The 25,310-nt window shown below is 44.1% G+C and overlaps 3 protein-coding genes across 3 annotated transcripts in view; all 3 read left to right on the forward strand.

Annotated features, from left to right (window-relative positions):
• Window positions 1–5,981, forward strand: part of LOC109919721 (filamin-C) — a 57,548-nt gene extending 51,567 nt beyond the window's left edge. The window contains exons 41-47 of the mRNA XM_048609972.1: window positions 160–297; window positions 1,005–1,120; window positions 1,487–1,619; window positions 3,378–3,554; window positions 3,947–4,165; window positions 4,445–4,648; window positions 4,824–5,981. Of these exons, the coding sequence (XP_048465929.1) occupies window positions 160–297; window positions 1,005–1,120; window positions 1,487–1,619; window positions 3,378–3,554; window positions 3,947–4,165; window positions 4,445–4,648; window positions 4,824–5,011 (1,175 nt within the window). The 3' untranslated portion in view covers window positions 5,012–5,981. The remainder of the gene's footprint in view (window positions 1–159; window positions 298–1,004; window positions 1,121–1,486; window positions 1,620–3,377; window positions 3,555–3,946; window positions 4,166–4,444; window positions 4,649–4,823) is intronic.
• A 5,978-nt stretch (window positions 5,982–11,959) lies between these two features.
• On the forward strand, window positions 11,960–14,159 carry atp6v1f (ATPase H+ transporting V1 subunit F). Its single transcript, XM_020519750.2, has 2 exons — window positions 11,960–12,173; window positions 13,253–14,159. Exons 1-2 carry the CDS (start codon window positions 12,016–12,018, stop codon window positions 13,452–13,454), a joined length of 360 nt encoding a protein of 119 aa, XP_020375339.1. The 5' UTR covers window positions 11,960–12,015; the 3' UTR covers window positions 13,455–14,159.
• A 1,313-nt stretch (window positions 14,160–15,472) lies between these two features.
• On the forward strand, window positions 15,473–19,263 carry LOC125485761 (protein ATP6V1FNB-like). Its single transcript, XM_048610191.1, has one exon. The coding sequence runs from the start codon at window positions 18,417–18,419 to the stop codon at window positions 18,882–18,884; it is 468 nt and encodes a 155-aa protein (XP_048466148.1). The 5' UTR covers window positions 15,473–18,416; the 3' UTR covers window positions 18,885–19,263.
• Window positions 19,264–25,310: the final 6,047 nt, after the last annotated feature.

Here is a 25,310-nt window from a genome sequence, read left to right on the forward strand (position 1 = left end):
CATCAGAGCTCAATCTCGGCAACGAGGGGCCAGGTTTTGGGGAGGTCGGGTTGGGTGTCGGACTAGACCCTGGGACGGTCAGCCTAATAGGGTGGTAATCAGTCTGGATATGTCTATCCTTCCTGCAGTTAACTCTCTCTCTCTTTTTTTTCCTTTCAGCGGAGTTCAGTATCTGGACCCGTGAGGCAGGAGCTGGAGGCCTTTCCATTGCTGTGGAAGGCCCAAGCAAAGCTGAGATCTCGTTTGAGGATCGCAAGGATGGATCGTGTGGAGTTTCATACATTGTACAAGAACCCGGTTAGTAAATCAGACCCTGACTTATCCTGGGGTTCAGGTAACCCCAAGCATCTTTCTCTGTAGGACTTGGTACTCTCTGCTATTTTATCTGTTTGTTTGATGCACTGCCCTTTTTGGGGTTTCTGGAATTCTGCTAAGGTGTTTGTGTGTTCTCACACAGCAGGTTGCCTCTTTGTGCATTCCGCCAGAATTTTGCTGAAGGTTTTAGCATTTTAGAGTTTTGTCCCTTTCCAAACTTCTTTTTGAGGCCAAAAGCACTTGGTCAATGAAGGCCAAACCATAATTTCCCATTTGAGTCATCTGTCCACTAATTAACAATTCTAATACGCTTTAGGTTAAAAAAGATCAGTAAAGGATTCCATATAAACCATTAAAGTGCAGAGTCACTCATTGTACTTAAGTTTTCCTTAATTAGCAAATAAGCTAATTTTGTGATTTCCCAGCATTCTTTTATAAATTGCTTCATACCGTAGAGAGAGCTTTCCTTTGTATCCAGTCCACGTTGGACTGCACTGTCAAATAGGTATGAAGTTGTATCCTGACTATAGGGTGCTGTCTGCTGTGCCTGGTTTTACACACAGCTGCTACTTGTTCACTGGGCAGCAGGTGAACCTCACTGTGCTTCCTGCTCACAGGACCCTGCTCTGTGTCTCTTCCATAATCCTGTAGCCTGCTGATCTAAGCTGAGTTCCTCTTCCTTTTTCTAGGTGACTATGAAGTATCCATCAAGTTCAATGATGAGCATATTCCTGACTCGCCGTTTGTTGTTCCAATTGCCTCTCCCTCTGATGCTGCACGTAGACTCACCGTCACAAGTCTCCAGGTGAGGCCCAGGGAGGGCTTTTGCGCAGCGGTTTGGGGGTTAAGCAGTAGTAGCACAGTTGGAAACTCCAGAAGTGTGAAGGAATGTGATGGTGTCCCTGTTTTCTTGGGTCCATCTCGTCAGTCTCCACTTTGGCCAATGGTTCTGCAGTAATTCAACACCAACAGATATTGCCCAGTTCACAAAGCAGTCCATATTATTTCAGAGACACAACCCAAGAACCTTTTTTTTTTATCTGATCTGTGTGGGTGGGTGGGGAGAAGTTGTAATATTCAGAGTAAATCCCAAATAAGGAATCCTGGGTCTGAGAATGTAGAAGGAGCTTTCTTGGATTGTTTGTTTTAATCTGTGCCTATCTGTATTTAGGAATCTGGATTAAAAGTTAATCAACAGGCCTCGTTCGCAGTTCAGCTGAACGGTGCAAGAGGGGTCATTGACGCAAAAGTGCGGACTCCATCAGGCTCTGTCGAGGAATGTTACGTGTCTGAGGTGGATGCTGGTAGGTGACTGGGGGTTGTTCTGCTAACGCTACCACCTATCTTTCGTTTGCTACTTGTTTCATTTCCCCACCACCTCATGTGGTGTGGGGGCCCCCCTCCCTCTAGCCATGTGTAATTAATCTGTTATAATGAGCAGACAACATATTTTGTTTTCTGATTCAGGGTGAGGTTCTAATAAGGCACTGGCGTGTAAATTCAGAGCATGGAATTCTGTCTCCGAGGGAACAAAAGGAAAAGTGATTAGAGGGAAGCTGTTTGAACTGCTGTCTCCCATAGGAATGGTGCTGGTGGGAGGTAGTCTGGGAGCAAAGCAGACCCCCATGCTGTTTGGGGAATATGGGGAGGTGGGAACCGTCTAGACAGATGTAGAGCACTTAGCTGTGGGTTGTCAGTGACCTGACCCAGAATAACTGCTCATTCCCATACCATGTGCTTTCTGTCTGCTCTCACACAGCAGCTGCCTCGGGCTTAAGCTGTAACATGAGACCCAGGGAGCAGAAGCTTCCAATAACACTCCAACTTCTAGAAGGACAGAACAAGGTCACTTAACCTCTTTGTCTCCACCCACCTCTTCCAGAGCTTGCGTTTTTTAGTCTTTGCTCTGGTTGTTCCAATTTCTATATGACCTTGTATTGTTAATCCTTTTTTTCTCTGTCTCTGTCTCTCCCTCTCTCTCTGTGTGTGTGTGTCCGTCTCTCTCTCTCTCTCTCTGTGTGTGTGTCCATCAGCCTGCCCATCTGTCTGCTTCTAACCTGTGCAGGTATCTCTGCTGCCTGCACCCACAGTGCCCCCTACTGGGGATGGGTGTATCCTGTTTAAAATTTAATGACTGGCTCAGCCATTGAAGAGGTTAGGATGGAAATACTCAAATGTTGCATTTATAGAGTAAGGTGACTTAAGACTTCAATTGGAACACCACGGAGAGCAGGAGTGAGTTTTTTTGAGAGGGCATTACACTGGGTGAGATCGAGCAACAGAGGGAATAAGGACACCTTCCTGCTATCTCCTTTACAGAGCCCTGTTTATAGTCTGCACGTGAAGGGGTTTTAGAGTTTCTGCATTTGCTGATGTTTCGGGGCATGTTTTATTTCAGTTTGTTTGTTTTTTCTATCTGGGCTATGTTATTACTTACTTGGAATCACTTACTTGTTGCTCTGGCTCAGAGGAGCTATCAGACATGCTCCCTTTAGCCCTGAGCAGTGGTTGTTGTAGTGGTAGATAAAGAAGCCCTGCCTGGAGAGCAGCAGTGTGTTTTTATCTCCTTCCCCTTCCTCTGACGATAGTTTGGGTGCTGTGATATACATTAATGAGGAGCCATGTGTCCACTTGGGTGGATGGTGGGGTTAACCACAGAGACTCAGTCCCTCAGTGCAAAGGCCCATTCATGATCAGTTCAAGGACAAAGAACTGCAGCACGAGGGCTGTTGTTTTACTGAGTCTAGAACATTACATGCTGCTTCTCGTCCATGTGGCTGTACAGAGGGACAGTTGAGCTGCACATGGCACATGTCTAGGAAATGGACAGAACAATGCTTGGTGCTTTTGCAACAAATGCTGGGAATGCTCCTTACAAAGCTAGAGGTGAGGGAAGAAGATCTGATGACCTGAGACACTTCAATTAACTCCTGTTTTCTCTCTGTTTTTTAAAAGATGCAGTTAGGCCTGAGCATTTTTGTTGATTTTTTTTTGTATCACTTCAGATTTCCTGCACCCACTCTATTTTGTTATCATCTAAAAATACCTCTGTCCGTTCACAGATAACTTTGCAATCCACTTCATTCCACGGGAAAACGGTGTCCACTCCATAGATGTCAAGTTCAACTCCAGCCACATCCCAGGCAGCCCCTTCAGGATCCGAGTAGGAGAGCCAGGCCAAACTGGAGATCCCGGTCTGGTCTCTGCCTATGGCCCAGGCCTGGAAGGAGGAGTCACAGGTACAATTCCTCAGGGCAAACTGTCCCAGCACACTCTTCAGAGGATACCTCACGTAAGATTTATAACCCAGACACTCTGGAATGAGTGACAAGCTGAAATTGGGGTGTGACTAGCCACACTTAAACTGGCTACCCGGGAGGGGACTTGCAAGCTGTAATCTAATTTGAGAGGTTTAGGAGAGAAACGGGGCTGATGTGGTTTTGTGTGTGGAATAATGTGTCTTTCAGCTGGGATCTAACGGAGGGGGATTAATGTTTGTTTGGAGGGCATAAGGGTTTGGGTATTTTAAGAGCAGGCTGCATGGTTTGAGTGTTTTTGGGCTCCAGTTATCACAGGAGACCAGCTGTGAATTTCCATGGTAACACCTTTTGTGCTCTGCCTTTCTGTTTAGGGGTCCCCTCTGAGTTTATTGTCAATACGTGCGATGCTGGGGCTGGTGCACTGTCAGTCACCATTGATGGCCCATCCAAAGTGAAGATGGACTGTCAGGACTGTCCTGAGGGTTATAAGGTCACCTATACCCCGATGGCTCCTGGAAACTACCTGATCTCCATCAAATACGGTGGTCCTCAGCATATCGTTGGGAGTCCATTCAAAGCCAAGGTCACAGGTGAGGAATGGCTGTGAAGTGTGTGCGCGCATGTTTCCCTGTTCAGGTATGGGTACTGTCGATTATCATTGACGGCTGGGACTGTAACCTTGCTCCGCCACCTGCCTGAAGGAAATCTGGGAGCCTTAGCCTGGGGCTTGTGCTTTTGCACGGTGCTAGGCAAAGGACCTAGGGGCTGGGGTTCCAGGATGTACTGAAAACTAGATGCAAAAGCCAGAGCTGAGGCAGAGGAGTTGAAGACCAGACTAACTGCCAGGTTGCCTATATCTCCTGTTCCAGGTGTCCGCCTCTCTGGGGGTCACAGTTTACACGAGACATCTACTGTTCTGGTTGAAACAGTCACCAAGTCGGCCACAGTTGGCAGATATGGAGCAATGCCCAAATTTGCATCGGATGCCAGCAAGGTGGTAGCTCGAGGACCCGGCCTGTCCAAGGCTTTCATTGGGCAGAAGAATAACTTCACTGTAGACTGCAGCAAAGCAGGTAGGGGTCGGGCAACAGTGAAGGGGAATCTTCCAACATAATCACTCCGACCCCCTTCCCCCACAGAGGGGGCTAGGGGAAGTGAGGCCATTTTGTGTATGGCAAATTGATCACCCTTTTGACCCTGTGTAGTGAACTGGAAATAACCCCAGTTTTTTTTGTGGTTTGGTTGCAGGAACCAACATGTTGATGGTGGGAGTTCACGGTCCGAAGACTCCGTGTGAAGAGGTGTATGTGAAACATGTGGGGAACCGGGTTTACAATGTCACGTACACGGTCAAGGAGAAGGGTGACTACATACTGATTGTAAAGTGGGGAGATGAGAGTGTGCCTGGCAGCCCTTTCCATGCCACTGTCCCCTGAGTGGCTGATCAACTAACAGTCTTCATGCACATCTCAGAGGATCCAAACTGTCAAATTCACAAACATTTAACTTTAAAACCAAAGACATTTTTTTCCTCCCCTCCTTACTCCTCTCCCCAGGTGAGGGAGTCTTTGGTCAAAAGCTGCATACCAAATGAATTTGAAAACTGCCTGAATTTGCCATAATTGTTTGTAATTCCTTCTCTTTTTTTTTTTAAGGCTCCCTAGTAACTAAAAGCTGTTGAAATATTTTTGTATGGTTTTTGTTTTGTTTGGAGGGTGTTTAACAGAGTCAGTACTTGATGTAGTGTCTGTCTCTGCACCAACCCCCCCCACCTCTTGGTGCTCCGGCCCTAGGCTGGCCTATCTCAATCCCTTGTGGGTAGAGAATAGGTGCATCACCTATACACTGACTTTTGGCTCCTCCTCTGACAAGAGACTCCAAGTTGGCAGAACACTGAGGTTTTGGTTTTTAAAGTTGGCTGTCTGCTCCCCAGTCTTGGGCCATTGTGCGGTGTTGCAGTACTTGGAGGGGATGAGCCACCAGATAGTGTCTCCACCCTGGCCTTGTGCTGCAGCTCTGTGTAGCTACAGGATTTGCCTCAGGACCTCGGCTGTTTGGTCCCCAGAAATAATCAGTCAACACTCTGCCCTCTCTCTTTCTCCCTTCCCTCTGTTCTTCCCCTTCACTTGATGGTCAGTCCTCTGTCCCTGACCTCTTGACCTGCACTGACACAGTTTGGAGGAAGGCAATTAATTGTTGGACTGCTGTGCTCATGGAAATGAGCCTGACCGTGTGATGGTGATGACACGTGGGGGTGCCCTTGGGGATGTGGGCAACAGTGTCTGAAGTTGTCACACTGTTCATTTCAAGAGAACAGTTTGTATGAAAGTGTTATACCCATGTGTTTGGTACATTTATCCTGTTGGTAAGAAACTACAAAATAATAAAATATACCTGCTAACTTGCCATAAGTTCTCTATCTCTTATTTTCTATTTGTCTTCATGTGGCAGTACCTATGACTCCATTTAAATTCCTTTTTTTAAACTGTTGAGTCCGAGTCAACAGCACAAACTGACAGTCCATGCCAAACTCAACTAGTCACACCTGCCTGCTCCTGACCAATATCCCACCAAACCATTTCTTATTCATGTACTTATCCAAATGTCTTAATGCTGCATTGCTCCCACATCCACCATTTCCTTAAGTTCATTCCACATGCGAACCACCCTGTTTTTCTTTTTTTAAAAAAAAAAAAATTGCCCCCATATCATTTTTTTTTTTTAAATCTTTCCCCTCTCAACATAAAAAATGTGCCCTGTAGTCTTGAAATCCCCCATCCTAGGGAAAAGAGAACTACCATTGACTACCTGTACCCCTCGTTATTTTATAAACTTCTATTAGGTCACCTCTCAACCTCCTACGTCCCAGTGGGGAGAAAAATGCCTTAGCCTATCCAGCCTTTTCTTTATAACTCAACACCTTGGTAAATCTCTTCTGAACCTCTCTAGCTTAATAATATCCTTCCTATAACAGTGACCAGAACTGGACAGTACTCCAGAACAGGCCTTACCAATGTCCTGTACAAACTCAACATAACTTCCCACCTCCTATACTCAAAGGACTGAGCAATGAAGGTAAGTGTGCTAAGTGCCTTTTTGACCATCTTGTCCATTTGCAATGCAAATGGACAAGAATTGTGGACCTACACCCCTAGATCCTTCTAATCTACAACACTACCCAAGGCCCTAGCATTAATTGTATAAGTTCTACCCCTGTTTGTTGTACCAATACTTTGCATTTATCCAGGTTGAACTCCATCTGCAATTTTTCAGCCCATTGACCCATTTGATCAAGATCCTTTGTTGCTGATAAATGATACATGTAGCTCAAAGCTTTAGGATCACGATGATCCTCCTCACTGACCTTCCCAACTCTGGAACGGAACACAGCCCTCGAGCATTTCATCGCTCCTTTCACACCTACTGTATGATTCGCACTAATCCTATAAATACTGTAGCTACGAAAGTAGGTTAGTGTCCTCAAAGCCTATCCCAAGGCAGCAGGGTGATGGAATACTTCCCACTTGACTGATGAGTACAGCTCCAGCAACACTCTCAGTTTCAGGATAAAGCAGCCCCATACACCACTTTCATTACTCCCTCCCTTCAGCACTGACTCAGTGTCAGCTGTATGTACCATCTACATGTTGTACTGCAGTAAACTCATCTGTTGTCAGAAATCACTTGTTAATTAAAATGATTACCACATAGGAAAGTCTGTATCATTAGTCATGTAAACCCACTCCGACTCCTCTGCTATCACTGTCCAAACCTGTAACCCATACCATTTAACAGAACAGGCAGACAATGGATGGGAATGCCATAACTACAAGTGCTTTTTCCAAGACGCACGCTATCCTGATTTGGGACCACATGGATGTTCTTTCACGGTGCTTTTGGAGGAGTGTCAGGATTTTGACCCAGCAACAGGGAATGTCTGTACATTCCAAGGTCTGCAGCTAACCAGCTCGTCCAGACCAATGCATGATGAGCAATAAATGCTGGCTTAGACCGCATCCCATGAACATTTTTTAAAAAAAAAACTGAGATTGAGCGGCAGCAGTTCAGTCATGAATTTTCTCCCACAGCTCAAGGTTTTCCTCTGAACTTGACACGCTTGGAGATCTTCAAATCTCTTTGGACCATCCTGCAGTCTTCAATGCTGACAATCTACCACTTAATTATCTATAATATTTACACTGAATAAAATTGAAAGCATTATTTTATTGTTTGGAATACACATAGTATGGACAAAGTTAGCATTTGTTGTCACTCCCTAATTGCCCTTGAACTGACATCAGTTCAGAGGGTTAAGAGTCCCATTACATTGCTGTGGATCTGGAGTCACCTAGGTCCCTTCCAGTAAGGTTGGCAGATTTCTTTCCCTAAAGAACATTAAAGGAGAGTCAGCTTTTTAACTGCGACATTTTCAGAATGGCCAACTGTAATGAGTGGAGAGCCACAGGGATCACTTCTGGGGCCACAATTATTTCCAAATTATATTAATGATGTGGCTGAGGAAAGTAAGTATACTTTGGCAAAATCTGTGGATGACAAAAATATATAGGAAGGCAAATAATGAGGCTGACAGTCTGTAGAGGGATATAGAGGGGCTGAGTGAGCAGGTGAAGCTTTAGCAGTTGCAATATAATGTGGGGAAATGTGCACTTTGGTAGGAAGAATAGAGAAGCTGAATATTATTTAAATGAACAAAGACTGCAGAAAGTGACAGCACAGTGGGTTTTGGGAGTCCTTGTACATAAATCGTAGAAAGCTAACATACAAGTTCAACAGGTAATGAGATGGCAAATAAATGTTGGCCTTTATTTCAAAAGGAATGGAGTATAAAAAAAGGATGACTTGCTAAAACTATACAAGACACTAGTTTGACAGTACCTGCAAAACATTGGAGGAAATCAAAGCAGGATTGATCCTGGATAGAGGGACTGGCTGATTGAGAAAATGTTGAGTTGGTTGGTACTCATTACAGCTTAATAAGATCACATCTTGCTCTTCTGAAATATACAAGATTTTGAGTGGGGATGTGACAGGTTACATGTGGAAATAGTGTTTCCCTGTGTGAGAGTTTAATACCAGAGGGCAAAATCTCAGCATAAGGGGTTACCCATTTAAAGCAGATGAGGAGACATTTCTTCTCTTCGGGTAGTGAATAGATGAACAAGATTAGGCCACTCGGCCCTTTTGAGCCTGCTCTGCCATTTAACAAGATCATGGCTAACGTACGTTAACCTCAACTCCACATTCCTGTATATCCCCAAATAATCCTCCATCCTCCTGGTAATCCTGAATCTATGTACTTTTGCCTTTAAAAATAAAGAGCATTTTGGAAAGGCCGATCAGGGCAGGCCTGAACAAAGAGGCCTTGGAATGCACGTTCATAGTTCCTTGAAAGTGGAGTCGCAGGTAGACAGGATAGTGAAGAAGGTGTTTGGTACACTTGCCTTTATTGGTCAGTGCATTAAGTATAGGAATTGGGAGGTCATGTTGCAGCTGTACAGGACATTGGTTAAGCCACTTTTGGAATACTGCGTGCAATTCTGGTCTTGCTCTAGGAAGGACGTTGTGAAACTTGTAAGGGTTCAGAAAAGATCTACAAGAATGTTGCCAGGTTTGGAGGGTTTGAGCTATAGGGAGAGGCTGAATAAACTGGGGCTCTTTTCCCTGGAGTGTCAGAGGGTGAGGGGTGACTTATAGAAGTTTAAAAATCATGATGGGCATGGATAGGATGATTGGTCTTTTCCCTGGAGTGGGGGAGTCCAAAACTTGAAGGCATAGGTTTAAGGTGAGAGGGGAAAGATTTAAAAGGCACATAAGAGGCAACTTTTTCTACAGAGGGTGGTGTGTGTAAGGAATGAACTACCAGAGGAATTGGTGGAGGCTGGTACAATTACAACATTTAAAAGGCATCTACATGGGTATGTGAATAGGAAGGGTTTAGAGTGGGCCAAATACTGGCAAATGGGATTAGATTAATTTAGGATATTTGTTCAGCATGGATGAGTTCGACCAAAGGGTCTGTTTTCATACTGTACATCTCTGTGATTCCATGATTTTATTCTGCATCATTACCCTTTTGAGGAAGGGAAATTCAAAGACCTCAACTTCTGAGAGCAAAATGAAAGTTTCCTCATCTCTGTTTTTTAATGGGTGGCTCCTTATTTTTAAACTTTGACCCTAGTTCAAGATTCTCCCAAAAGAAGAAACATCCTTTCAATACCCACCCGGTCATGTCCCCTCAGGATCTTGTATGTTTCAAGTAAGTCACTCTGACTCTTCTAAACTCCAGAATGCAGGTCTAGCCTGTCTACCCTTGCCTCATAAGACAATCTACTCATTTCAGGTATTAGTTCAGAGAAGGTTTACTTGACTGCTTCCAGCATGTTAACATCCTCAAAATACAGTGATCAGTACTGTACACAGTGCTCTAGATGTCGTCTCACCAATACCTGTGTAACTTGAAGCATAAGCTGCCCACTCCTACATTCAATTCTCCTTGGAATAAACTATAACATTCTTAGTTTTCCTGATTGTTTGCTGTACCTGCATTCTGTCCTTCTGAGACTCATGCACTCAGACACCCAGATATCTCTGCATCTCTGAGCCCTGCAACCTCTCACTGTTTAGATAATATGTCAAAATGGGCAATTCCACATGTTCCCACATTGTTCTCCATTTGTCAGATCTTTGACCAAGCACTTAACCTAGTTATATTCCTTTGTAGGCTCCTTATGTCCTCTACATAAACTCACTTTCCTACCTATCTTTGTGTTGCCAGTAAATTTAGCGACCATAACTTTGATCCCTTTATCCAAATCATTTATGTAAATTGTATCCAGGTTTGGACTTAAAAGTAGCAAGAAACATTTATGTCACACAAATGCCAGCCAGTAACCGTCTCCAATGAGAGAACATCCAGTGATTTCCCCTTTGACATTCAATAGCATTACCATTACTGAATCTCCCACTTTCATAAAAACAGGTCAGAGGCTAGCAATTCTGCTGCAATAACTGGCCTCCTGATCCCTGTCCATCATCTAAAAGGCACAAGACTGTGATCATACTCCTTACTTACCTGAATGGATGCATCTCCAACAGCACTCGAGTAGCTTGACACCATCAAGAATAATGAAGTCCAGTTGATTGGCATCACATCTGCAAACATCCACTCTCTCCACTGCTGATGCTTCATAACAGCAGTGCGTACAATCTACAAATTGCACTGCAAAAATTCACCAAAGATCCTTTGACAGCACCTTCCAAACTCACAATCACTTCCCTCAAGTAGAATAAAGATAGGAGATATTTGGGAACACCACCATCTACAAGTTCTCCTCCAAGCCACTCACCATACTGACTTGGAAATACATCACTGTTCCTTTAGTGCTGCTGGGTTAAAATCCTAGAATTCCCTCCCTAATGACATTGTGGGTGTACCTACATCAAATGGATTACAGCAGTTCAAGAAGACAGCTCACCACCATTTTTGCAAGGGCAGCAAGGAACAGGCAATAAATGCTGGCCCAGCCAGTGACACCCACATCTGATGAATGAATAAATAAAAAAGTCTTCTGGTCTACTTGATGATAGTTTCACAGTCACCAATACTGAGACAAACTTTCAATTCCAGATTTTATTAACTGATTCTGAGGTTTATCCAGCCGCTGTGGTGGAATTGGAACCCATATCTCCAGACCATTGGCCCAGATTTCTGCATTACTAGTCCCATGACACTGCCACTACACCTTTACCTCTCTCCACTTCACCACTTTCCTCCACAAAAATAATAAGAAATGTATGTTCACCAAGGGCTGACAATTTATTCTCTTGGTTTGTTCACAGTGGTGAATAATCTGGACCAGCCGTGTTTGCTCTGAGGTTACCAATGGCAGGTGAGGTGTGCACCTTGACGATAAGTACCACTCACCAAAATTGCCCTGAAGCATGGATGAGGCCCATACTTGCTTCATCCCCCTCCTTTCTACAAAGCCAGAAAGGAGGCTGTCTCCAATACAGAGATACAGCAGTGTCTGTTTAGTGACCGTGCTTGGTGTAGTGCCTGGTGCAGTATCTGGTATAATGCCATGTAAGTATCTGGTGCAGTGTCAGTGCAGGGCCTGATGAAGTGCCAGGTGCAGTGTCTGATGCAGGGCTAGTGCAATGCCAGTGCAGCGTCAGGTACAGTCTCTGATGCAGTGCCAGTGCAGTGTCTGGCGAGGTTGTATTTCACAACTTGAATGCACAAATGTCAGTTCCAGGGCACTTCCATGCTGCGCATGCGCTAACATCGAACGCGCTCAGTCTGTGAAGTTGCCCCCTGTGGGTGACGTCATTGCGGGGTGCGAGCTAATTGTGCGCAGGCGCAGCCTGCCGGAGCCTCTATAAAAGAGGCGGCCGCCGGAAGCTGCCTTCAGACGCCGGAATGGCGCTGAGGGGGAAGTTAATTGCTGTACTCGGGGACGAGGATACCTGCACTGGGTTCCTGCTCGGCGGTATCGGAGAGTTAAACAAGAACCGCCGGCCCAACTTCCTGGTGGTGGAGAAGGAGACGAGCGTGACCGAGATCGAAGAGACCTTCAAGTGAGAGCGAAGAAACAAGGCGGAACTCGAGGCCGGGGATGAGCTCTGGCTCTGGGGGCGGTGAACCGGTCTGGGGCCTGGCCTCGGGTGGACATTGAAAGGCCCCAGAGCAGGAGAGTCATTCCTGGTGTTATTGGTTAATATATATGCCTCGGTTAAGATCACCCCCGTATTTAATCTGCTCACTGTCCTGCTGGTTGGTGTCAGTCAATAGGCTGTACCTTCCCCTGGGCCGCACTGTGGGGATGGAGCAAACTTCCAGTTTGATCCAGACTGTCTGGGGCACTCCCTGGGTCTCCAATCAATGTCCTGGGTTTGAGTGGTGAAGGAGGAGCACCAGGGTCTAGTGTCCTTGTTCTATTCTCACCATCTGAACGACCCTGGGGCCTGGGAATGTGAGTGATGGAGGTTGACCCTGTGTAGTTCCCCCTTGGTTTTGTGAATTCTGCAGGGTGCCGATGGCATTGAGAAATCAGGTCTGCCTATATGAGCTGAGCGATCCTGAAAGTAGCGCAGGATTCATTTGGACCATGTTTGAGGAAGTGAGTCCTCCTGTGACTTTAACACTGTCGTTGCTAGCACTTTTTGCTGTGTCAGTCAGCTGTTGCTGAAGGTTGGTTGAACCAGCCTTTGCTCCAATTTGTATCCACCCTGAACGGACTGGCTTTCCTCCCATGTCCCTTCCTTCAACAAGGACAACTCAGTTTGATATTAATTGCCTGTCCCCAAAATTTATTGCTGTTTCAAGCCAAGGATAGCCTCCTGTTTCGTGGTTGTGTGGTTTATTTATTTCTGTAGTCGTGCTTGTTTACAAGAGGAGCCTCTACTGTGAGGTGTGGTGCTCAGCATCACACAAGATGTGGTGGATTCCATCTTTACATTAAGAGCTGAGTGTCTGACAATGTCAGGGGACTGTGTTCCTCCTGGGGATAGTAAAGTGCAGGCCAGTGGATAAACTTTGCCTCCTTTTGTTTTTCTGTCAGGCTGTGTACAGGTTGGTCCTCACCATGCTAGTCCTGTCCAGCTGGTGATGTCGGGAGCTGTCAGAATAAACGTTCCGGTTTTTCTTTCCCCTGCAGGAGTTTCTTGAGCCGTGATGACATTGGGATCATCCTGATCAATCAGTACATTGCAGAAATGATTCGTCACGTCATTGATGCCCATACTCTCTCCATTCCTGCTGTGTTGGAAATCCCTTCCAAGGAGCACCCGTATGATGCATCCAAGGACTCCATCCTGCGCCGTGCTAAGGGAATGTTCAGTACTGATGACTTCCGGTAGCCGGACTTGCTTGGAGCTGTTCACTCCAGTCTTGCCTCGCTTTTGTGTAGTCTTGTAATGTAGTGTGCAAAGCATGGAGTCTGCTTTCAAATCAATCATTCCCCATGGAAAGTTGTCTTCCCCACTCCTGAGATGACTGTCCCAACCCAGAGCTTTGGTGTGCTGGTTGCCAAGATGTTTCTGTTCTCCTGGAGTAGTGTTACCATCACCAGTAATAGGATGTGAACTTCTGTTGATTTTTTTTTTTGCATTTGTCCTGCACTGTTACTGCCCTAGATGTATTTGATGGATTGTTTGTAGAGGAAAGATTACTCTTCTGTCATGTTTAATTGTATCATTTGATTTTATTTCTGTTAGATTATTGAAGGTTGGACAGAAGGTGACCCCAACCAATCAGTTTTTTTTAAACATTCTCCAAGCTGGAAATGATTTGGAACTGTTCATGCATCAAGCACTGGTACCTGGGCTGAGGGTTGGTGAGAAGCTGGTGTTGTTATTTAATAGGTATACACCACTAAAAACAATGGTTGATTACTGAATCCTCACATGCACCCTGACCACTCCTAGTTTGTACTGGTTAACAGATGCTGAATGCAGTTTCTATCTGGTTTTGTTGAGTTTTTCTTGTGCCCTTTGAGGAGTTGTTTATAGTGCTGCTGAGTCCTGATCTGTACATCAATAAATAAACACCAAGTTCTATCTTGCTGCCAGCTTCTGATATTTCTTGTACTGAATTCTTCCCACTTGTGCCATTTCAATAGGTTGTCTCATTTTCAGTTACATGTGCTACTCTCCCTGTAATGGGCCATTTTTAGTTAAATACCTGTGCTATCCTGGCTGGCCTTGCACTTTCTACCCCCATACACTTTTTCTTTCCATTGAAAGACTGCTCCTTGTACCTTTACCTGCTGAGGCCCTAATTCAAATTTGCTCCTTTTTTTAAACTTCTGATCAAACTTTTGGTTACTTCCTATAGGCTCCTCTCGGGTTTTCGTCAGATTTATCATGAAGTGCCTTAAGCCATTATAGGTGTTGTAAGAACACAAGTTGTTTCGTACACACTGCCCCACTCCCTCCTTTTCCCCAGGTATAGTAAATCTGCTGAGGTTCTGGGTTGTGCTTTTTAACTTGTCCATGATGTCATGAGCCACTGGGATATTGGGTGGGAAACCAAGCCCCACTATTCCTGAAATTATCACTAAACCTTTTCACAAATAATCAAATTGACCAGGCAAACTCAGATTAATATAAAACATGTACCAGATTTCTGTACATTTTTATTTTATTCATTCCGGATGTGGGTGGCACTGGCTAGACCAGCATGTATTGCTAATCCCTAATTGCCCAGAGGGCAGTTCAGAGTCAACCACCTTGCTGTGGGTCTGGAGTCATCTAACCAGCCCAGTAAGGATAGCAGTTTCCTTCCCTAAAGGACACTTGTGAACTGGATTGCTGATTGTTGTATAAACCAGGACGGGACAGGGAGGGGAGCCTGGACATAAATGGCGGGGGTGAAGGGTAGTTGGGATGGTAATAGGTGAATGCAGGTAGAAGATTGCAGTGATTTTTGGGTCAGTAGGAAGGTGGACAGGTCAGGGAGGCAGGATATGGGGTAAGGCTACAGCTAGAGGGATTTTGAAGTTGGTGGTTAGTTTTCAGGCCCTTGGGGTTGTAAGCTCTGAAGGTGAAATATCAGGTGCTGTTCCTCCAGTTTGTTTGCCCTCACTCCAACAATGGAGGAGGCCAAGAATGGACATGTCATCAGGGGAGTGGGAAGGGGAACTAAAATGGATGGCAACTGGAAGATTGGGTTAGATGGTTGGTGCGTGCAGAATGCAGATGCTTTGTGAATTGGTCCCAGAGTCTGTGTTTAGCCTCTCTGATATAGAAGAGACCACAGCAGGAGCAACCGATGCAATAAATCAGATTGGATGAGGTGCAGGTGAGAAACTCTGCCAGATCTGGAAGGATTGTTTGGGGCGGCGGGGGGGAGGGGTGGGGCCAGGTGTTGTACCTCTTGCAGTCGCAGGGAAAGGTGCTGGGTGTAGTGAGAGGTTGGTGGGGAATGTCGAGCTGATGAAGGAGTTGTGAAGTGAATGGTCCCCGCGGAAAGCGGTGAGGAAGGAAATCCTGCTCCCCGGTTGAAGCGTTCTGCTCTAGGACACACCAGATATCCTCCTAGTTTAGAGACTGTAGTTTCTCCACTGTAATTAAGGATGCCCTCAACTGCCTCTGCCCCGTTTCCTGCACTTATGCCCTCAATTCCGCTCTCCCAACAACAATAAGTCTCCCGAGTCTTCATGTACTACCCAACCAACCTCCAAATACAACGCATTGTCCTCCGACATTTCCGCCACCTACAATCAGACCCCAACATCAGAAAGATATTTCCTTTCCTACCCCTGTCCGCTTTCAGCAGGGACTGTTTGCTTTGCAACTCACTCATTGCCTCCACACTCTCCACTGCACCCGGTACCTTACCCTGCAACCGCAAGAGGTGCTACACCTCCCCTCTCACCTCTGTCCAAGGCCTCAAACAATCCTTCCAGATCTGACAGAGATTCACCTGCACTTCATTCAACTTGATTTATTGCATCCGTAGTTCCTGATGTGGTCTCCTCTACGTCAAGGAGACCAAATGCAGACGTGGGGACCGGTTCACGGAGCATCTGTGCTCTGCACACACCAACCAACCCAATCCTCTGGCTGCAATCCGTCCTCTCGCTCACCTGTCAGAGTAAGGCCAAATGTAAACTGGAGGAACAACACCTGATATTTCACCTTGGGAGCTTACAGCCCAAAGGCCTGATTATTGACTTTACCAGCTTCAAAATCCATCCACCCCAAGCCTTATCCCATGTACTGCCTCCATGACCTGCCCTAACCTGTCTATCTTCCTACTCCCCTATCCGTGCCACCCTTCCCATTGACCAAGCCCTAAAACCCCTTACCCCTGCATCCCCCATGTCACCATCCCACCTATCTTTCCCTAGCCCCACCCCCTGTCCCTGTATTTATTTCTGGGCTCCCCAGTCCTGACGAAGGGTTTCGGCCTGAAATGTTAACTTTCCTGCTTCTCTGATGCTGTCTGACCTGCTGTGGTTTCTAGCTTCTGGAGTCCTTACTGTTCCCAGAACATTACCTGGGTCTTTGGCTTAACCGTCCAGTGATAATACCACAAGCCATTGCCTAGTTTATTGCAAGCAGATTGTTTCTAATGATGAATTGTTAACTTGTATCTGTAAACTTTCTTCCTTTTTTTAATTATGCACATTAGTAGGGCAAACTCTGAAACTTTAGTTTTGGGAAAGTTAGGACCCGGGAGTAATCTGGTGTTTCAAATTACAAAGTATGTGTATGTGAAAGGCTGTACCTACATGTGGGCTCTTTCTCTGCTTTTACTGACAGGATATGGAATTTGGAGCCTCCTCAAGCCTGATACACAATGTCACTTTTCTAAATGGTTGTGAATTCTGCCAGCACCATCCAGATTTCCAAGCAAAGGAAAAGGGAGGAACTCTGTTTTTAAACCTGCTCTTAAGGCAGAAGCTGTAATTCAGTGAAGAAACGGGGCTGAAGGCGTATGTACATCCCATGAGTAGAAAGTTTGCAACTATTTAGATCTCCATCAGATGGCCTGTACCATTGCCTTATCATAGAATTAGTTAGCTGGAGGCTGCTGTAAAACAGTTTTGTGAGAGTATAATCCTTTAATTCCAAGATTAAGTCAACTTTATGTCCACTACTTTATGGCAATTCTCAAGTTTGATACTTTATTTGTGTGCTGAACTCATGAGCAGCAACGTGCATAAGTGATGATAAATGATCAAATCAATGTGGCAGTCAGTAATTGGAAAATAATTTTGATCAATGATTGTTGTGGATTTTTACTTGGACAAAATTCAGCGATTCCTTTTGTCTCTATCCGTTTTAAAGTAAGATGCCTCTACATTGCTCAACCAAGAGCTGTTTGACAGAATAACCCCCATGACAAAGAACTGGATATACTCCCAAAGATCTTAGAAATGGATCCAGTTAATTAACCTCAAAGGTTCTGTAAAACTGCTGAATATCACAAAAACCCAACTGGTTCAGATTTCCTTTCTGGAAGGAAACCAGCAGGTCATTACGAAATACGCATTATCCTTATCCTGGAACAAAAGTGGGAATGTCAAACATATTCTGATCCATACTTAGCAGAGCATAATCAGTCTTGCTCCTAAGGCTGGTGACAATGTTCTCCTCACTCCCAGTACAGACCATCCTAAGAAGTTTTCTTTTGGTAAATGAAGGAAAGTACTTCCCTCTCTTCATAATCATGCATTCCTTCTAAGGGTGAGTGTTGCTGGCATGTCACATATTGAATTTCCTCAAACTGATAGCAAAGAAACAGGCCGTTTGGTCCAACAGATTTACACTGGTGTTAATGTTCCATGCTACCCACCTCCCACTCCTCTTCATTTAACTCCATCATTGGATCCTTTTTTTCCTTTCATCCAATTTTTTTTTATCCAGCCTTCCTGTAAATACGTCATGCTCTTTGTCATATTCCCTCCGAGTACTTATGATCTTCTAGCCACTCTCCATGAAGTTGCTCCTGAATTAGATTTGTTGATAATTTTCTTATAATAAGTCCCTAGTTTCGGAGGCTCGTTCAACTAGAAAGCATCTAAATGTCCATGCTGTCAAAGCTCTTCATAATTTTAAAAGACCTCCACAGGGGCAGCGCCTCAGAAGTTTCTTTTAAAGAGACTCAACCAATTCAGCCTGTCCTGCCGCAATGTGTCAGTTTCATTATCCATGTCACTTCCTGTCTCTCATTACAATTGTAAATGTAACACTGATTGCTTAGATACCAAATGGACACCCAGTCAGCACGTGGAGAGGGTCCTGTCTGTAATGCTCGCCTTGTATATGTCCATGTTTCAACACATGGACAAGAACACCTGAAGACCTGTGCCCATGAACCGAAAACTCATCATGGACAATAAGAAGCAAAACTTCTGGAAAGAAAGCATCACCAAAGAGGACCTACTGAGGCTATGTTGGCTGAGGCATGACCAGCAAGGCCTCAACAAGATACCAAGAAGAGGAACAGAGCTTAAGAAGGTTCTTGTGCGACCTCACACTAATCTCTCGGAGCAGAAATCAACAGAGCAGGAGAAGGAGGCCTCGGTGACAAAAGGTGAAATGGAAAAGCCAAAAGCTGAAGAGAAAGTTGCAACAGACTCCTTCAGTGATATGAGGCCTGTCACCCCTGAGGTGCGTGCACTGCTCTACGATGGATTCTCTAAGGAAGAGAAAGGGAGATACCAATACCTAAAGGCACGGACAAAGAAAGGCCCCAGTGAAAAATATAACCATGCCATTACCTCCTCCTGGGAGTATGGCTGGAAATTAGGTGAGAGAATGTCAGCAAGGCAAGGTTAAGGCTTATAGCTGGGGCAGGGATTTCATTGTTACTGCTCAGGACAGGACTGAGAGTTTGGTGGGGGTCAGTATTGCTGTGAGAGGAGTAATGGTCAGGCTTGCTGGACAGGGAGTTGGGATCGCTGTTACTATGCAGGGGTCATAATGTTTAGCCCACTGGCATGACAAAAGGGATTGGTACCCAATCGGAGGTTGACCTTTCACCTTGGTGGACCTTGTGTCAAACACTATCCAACAACCGAGGTTCACATCCAGACTCAAATCCATTCCAGACACGGATGGTTTCTTTCTCTGGGAGGTGAAACAGACCGTCAACAGAAATAACACAGTGTAGAGCTTGTGGAACACAGCACGCTGAGCAGCATCAGAGGAGCAGGAAAGTCGATGTTTCGGGTCGGGACCCTGGGTTTCTGAAGAAGGATCCCAACCTAAAACGTCAGCTTTCCTGTTCCTCTGATGCTGCCTGGACTGCTGTGTTCATCCAGCTCCACACTGTGTTATCTCTGATTCTAGCATTGGCAGTTCTTGCTATCTCCGTCAACAGAAATGTTTGCTTCAGTGTGATTTTTCACTATCTGGCTGAGAACAGTTGCTTTTTATCATTTGATCATATGGTCAGACTGCTTTTACTGTTGTTCAGTCCAATACATTTTATAAAATTTCAATCAATTCAGGCTGAATCTATTGGGACTCATATATTTGGATTGAATAGTATATAGAGTAAAGCCCCTTCCACACAGTGTTATTAAACATTTCCTGAGTAAATTCAGTACAGGTTAGATGCAGAGTGAAGATCCTTGTACACTGTACCATCAAACACTCTCATGACAAGTATAACACATGTTAGTACCAGAGTAAAACTGCCTCTGGTTTTTAGTCTCACTAATATGACCCAATCTCAAAGCTTCAGTGTTCCTGTGATGGTTTCAAATCCCCACACAAGGAGCTATTGTGTTTCTGCCAACAGGTGTTCCACTGAGAATCTTTGTGCTGTTATCCCAATGCATTATCTATTCGAGACTTGGAACATGGAGAGTGAGCAGAGCTTTGCACTGTGTCTGCTCCGGGTCTCTGGAACGTGGAGAGTGAGCAGAGCTTTGCACTGTGTCTGCTCTGGGTCTCTGGAACGTGGAGAGTGAGCAGAGCTTTGCACTGCGTCTGCTCCGGGTCTCTGGAACGTGGAGAGTGAGCAGAGCTTTCCACTGCATCTGCTCCAGGTCTCTGGAACATGGAGAGTGAGCAGAGCTTTGCACTGCGTCTGCTCTGGGTCTCTAACCTGAAATGAATGCTTAGTACCTTCACCCAAGTGTGCATTGTAGAATGAGCCAATCAGGAAGGAGTGACCATCTGGTAGGAACAGCAAGAGCCCTTCAACCAATTGCTGCACTTCTCTCCTGACAGAGGATGATGCTGAGTACAAGAAACCAGCCTTTGGGCGATCGGCAATGGTGGAATCTGCTTTCTATCGAAGGAACGGTGTCTTTGACAGACAAGCACCCAATGATGTCTTGGATTAATTGGGCGCAGGCCTAGGATTCGGGGTGACTCGGTCCAGTTGTGAAGACAGGATTCTATTCCTGATCTCTGTTCAGAGCTCAGGACACAATTTGCAGGCTGCTTTGAAAGATGACAGGATTCTCTCAGTAACTAAGACCATCTCAGATCACCAGTGTAGCTTTAGTAGATTCTGTGGTAAATAGGATAATTCTAATAAAGATTTGAGAGAAATATGTGCAGTCGTGGTTTTTCCTTTGGGACCTGTACAGAAGGGAGTGTGTTGCATTTCTAAGGATCTATAACCAGAGATTGAGGCATTCTCTGAAGAGCCATATGGAAAGATAGGGTTCTGAGTGTGGCACCTCATCTGAGAAAGAAAGGGAAGGTTGAAGATTAACCAAGCAATAATTAGTTCTCATGAATGGCTAGTTTACCAAGCAACAGCTTGGAGCTGAAACATAAGGTCCATTCAATATGCTATTTTGGAATGCAATTATTTCAATGTTAACTGGCCTGGGTCCAGGGGGCCACTCTACATAATCTCATATTCACCCAAAACTTTTCGCCTGTACTGTAATTTGTTCCGAATCTCCTTGCCCCTTCACTAAACTTGCTGACCTTTACTGTCTCTCAATCCAACAGCGCCTCAGTTTTTAAAGCCCCCATTTTATTTTCAAATGCTTCCCTAACCTCATTCTGCTTTAGCTGTCTGACCTTGTCCAGCCCTACAACCTTTTGAGATCTCCATGCGTTGGCCCTAATCTCTGCAAATCTCTCCTGATGCCTTTACACACCTTCATCTTTCTCTCCTGTTTTAAAATGCTCCTAAAACTCTACCTCTTTGAACAAATGTTTAATCACCTTCTCTATTTTATCAGAAAAATGTCTAAAATTGATTTTGCTCAATGCTACCTTGGGATGTTTCACTGCATCCAATGCATTGTATAAATGTTTGTTGTTTTTGTGGCAACAGGAACATTATAGCTGTTGCTGTCAATATGTGATGTTTGAAGGTTGCTGGTGCATGTCTGATGACAGAATACAAAGAATTAGGCTATAGATGATCAGATGAGGTAGTGTGCAATAAAGGAACCAAATGGAAAAAGGGGAGAATTTCAAGCTGACTAAGGTATAATAGTGTAAAAGGGGTAGCATTTTCTGCACTTTGGTGGGACAATCAGCACAACACATTCTTAGTTTAATTGTGCCTTCTGATTGCTTGTATCACCCGGTTTGTAAACTGCTTTCTGAAGTGTCTGTTGATGATATTCATTTGTAAATTTTATTTTATGCTGAAATAAAGAATAAGATTGTTACAATCAGAAGAACAAACTAACTTAATTACTACTCAAGTGAAATACGTGGGTTTTAAAATAACATTTGGCAAGTCAGCTCTAGCCCGAACTTGTGAATTTTTGAAACATCAGCAAAAGGCGAAAGTGATAGTTTGACCATGGGGAACTGGATTGTGAACATATAATTTAAAATCATTTAACAGTCATTTAAAGGCATCAGTTATCTATGTGGTAATCTCATGTCCACAACTAGACATTTTCACACAGTTTGAGAAAACCAGAATACTGTGAAATTCTGGTTTTCTTAAACTGTGTGAAAATATCTAGTTGTGAACATGAGATTACCACATAGATAATTGATACTTTTGAATGATTGTTAAATGATTTTAAATTATTGGTTACTGCGGTAACAATCATTAAGATGATGATCTGAAAACATTTTGTAATGGGATCATCCAATACATTGTTTCTCAGAATACATGCAGTTCAATGGTGATGTTGCAAATCTCTTCTGCCATGTTTAGCTGCTTTTTAATTCACAGGGCTGGTGAAAATTGTAGTAACATTTTTTGTGCTTTCTGGGTCCTGTTAAAAGTCAAGGAAAATCTCAAATTTATTTCATAGACATAGATTCATAGAATCCCTACTGTGTGGAAACAGGCCCTTCGGCCCAACAAGTCCACACCGACCCTCAGAGCATCCCACCCAGACCCATCTCCATATAACACACCTCTTCTGCACATCCCTGAACACTACGGGCAATTTAGCATGGCCAATCCACCTAGCCTGCACATCTTTGGACTGTGGGAGGAAACCAGAGCACCCAGAGGGAACCCACACAGACGTGGGGAGAATGTGCAAACTCCACACAGACAGTTGCCCAAGGGTGGGATCACACCCAGGTCCCTGGTGCTGTGAGGCAGCAGTGCTAACCACTGAGCCACCATGCCACCCAACCTGAAATTTGTTGAAATTGAATTGTATGAGGAATATTTTGGCCACTTTTCATTACGTTGAAGCAAGAAAAGAAAATTGCCCTTGAAGTTTTCTTAAGTTTACATGAAGGAACACAACTGCCTCTGACAATTTTTCTCTTTCTTCTCTTATAAACTTATAATAGAGCCAATTCTTTCTGTAGACAGCTGTTAATGTCTAAATTCACCAACCAACATCTGTACAGCTGAATATTCAACAATATAAGGCCGTTGATAAATTTAAGTTTCTTAATTTAAATTGGTATTTCTCCAAGGTGCCAGAATGGAATTATAAATTGAAAATAAAGTTGGTTTTATATCTTATTGAATAGGAGATCAGGGTTTCCTGAACCTCATGAAGTTTGTTGGTATAGCTTTAAGAATTTGAGACATTGTTGGCATCAAGAGTCAATGTTATAATTTCAACTAAATGCCTCGTCTTTCAAAAATTTAGCCTTACAATGTTCAGGATTAATCTGAGACAGTGCGCAAGCAAGAGTGTTCCAAAGTAATTGCAAATAATTCTACTTCTAGTGTAAAACCACCAAACAGCATTGCAAATTTCTGAATTTGTAATTGATAAGATAGTTGATATCAGCTGCTCTTTCATGAATCCAAGAATGGAAATTTGACCTAAAATGTAAATGCATGATCAAAGTGTCTTTAAAATAAAAGAGTAGTTCCCATGCATCTATTGCTGTCATCCTCTAGGTGGTAGAGGTGTGACATGTTTGGGAGGTGTAATCGAAGGAACTTTAGTGAGTTGCTGCTGTGCATCTTGTCAATATTACACACTGCTGTTACTGTACACTATAGCGGATGGAGTGAATGTGGAGGGTGATTCTTGGGATGCCAGTCATGAGGGCTGCTTTCTCCTACATGGTGTAAAGTTTCCTGAGTGTCATTGGAACTGCAGTCATCCAGCCAAGTGGGGTGTATTCCATCACACTCCTGATATATGCCTTGTAGGTAGTGAGCCAGCTTTGCAGAGTCAGCAGGGCAGATAATCATTGCAGAATCTCCAGCCTTCGACATTTGTAATGGACCAGGCCAAATTCTACCCCCCACCCCCAAATGTATTAAGAAGACGGTCTAGACTGTAACTTTGTTATTTTTAAAGGCAAGTGTAAGGCATAGTGTTCTGGATGCAATTCGATTGGTCCAACAACCAGGCTTGAATCAAAACACACTTTATTCTTACACTATAGTTAAAATATAAACAAAAGAAAGAAGAATTGGAATAACTTAACTCTATTGAAAAACTTAACAGAACAATAGATTATTTAACTACTAAACAGCAACTATTCCAATATAGTAACGTCCCATAAACACACCATGGTTAAGGCAAATTCAATAAAATAGATTGTCTCACATGCCATTCTCCACCCTAGAAGGAAATAACATCAAGAGAATACTCAGAGAGTGAGAGAGAACTCAAGCATTTTGCTGTAACAGGGAGACATGGAAAGCAGCTTCCAAACCCCAACACCCACTGAAAGTTAAACTAAAATCCTAGTTGTGTGAGAGCTTGACCCCACCCATTCAGGCTGTTTCTATTGTTCCAACTTAAAAAATAACCAAGGGTTCACAAGTTGTTTACTTTATTGGCTTGGAATGGACCACTCACCTCTCTGTCTCAACTTCTCTTAATAAAAAAAAGGACAAAATACACCTTTTAAAGCGATAGTATTGTCATAACTGTTCTTGCAGTCATAGTATTTCCATAACTAATCCAGTTCAGTTTCTGCTCAATGGTCACCCCAGGATATTTGTAGTGGGGATTCAATGATGGTAAGGCCATTGAATGTTAAGGGGCGATGGCTAGATTCTCTCTTTTGGAAATCATCATTACCCAGCACTGTGTGCTGTGAATGTTGGCACTTTTCAACCCAGTCCTGGATACGCCCAGGTCTTACTTCATTTGGACGTGGATTGCTTCATTTTCTGCGGAGTCGCAAATGGTGCTGAATATTATTGTGTAATCATCGGCGAATGTCCCCACTTCTGATCTTATGATGTTCAGAAGGTCATCAATGTGTCAGTATGACTCCAACCAGCAAAGAGTTTTCAACCTGACTTTGATTGATTCCAGTTTTTCTAAGGTTCTTTGATATCACAATTGGTCAGGTTTGTTGTTAAAAGCAGTCACTCTTGCCTCACCTCTGGAATTCAGTTCTTGTGTCTGTATTTGAACCAAGGCTGTATTGAGAACAGGAGTTGAGTGGCCCTGGCAGAACCCAAACTGGATATCACTGAGTAGGTTATTGTTGAACAGGATAGACACCTTCCATTACTTTACTGATGATCGAGAGGGGACTGATGAGGCTGTAAATGATTGAGTTGGACTTTTCCTGCTTTTTGTGTACAGGATCTATCTGGGCAACTTTCCACATTGTTAGAACATAGAACATAGAACAGTACAGCACAGTACAGGCCCTTCGGCCATCGATGTTGTGCTGACCTATTATCCTAGTAAGATCAAATTTTGTTGGGTAGTATTGTAGCTGGCACATTGTGCTAGAACAGCTTGGCTAAGGGCATATTTAGGTTTGGAGCATAAGTCTTCAGTCCTGTCAGCGTCCATAGCCTTTGAAGGAGAGTGTGTCTTGTTCAGTTGTTTCTTGTTCCCACATGTGGTGCACCAGAATGATTGAAGACTG

The sequence above is a fragment of the Rhincodon typus genome, chromosome 22, assembly GCF_021869965.1.
Source record: "Rhincodon typus isolate 14 chromosome 22, sRhiTyp1.1, whole genome shotgun sequence".
Taxonomy (NCBI): Eukaryota; Metazoa; Chordata; class Chondrichthyes; order Orectolobiformes; family Rhincodontidae; genus Rhincodon; species Rhincodon typus.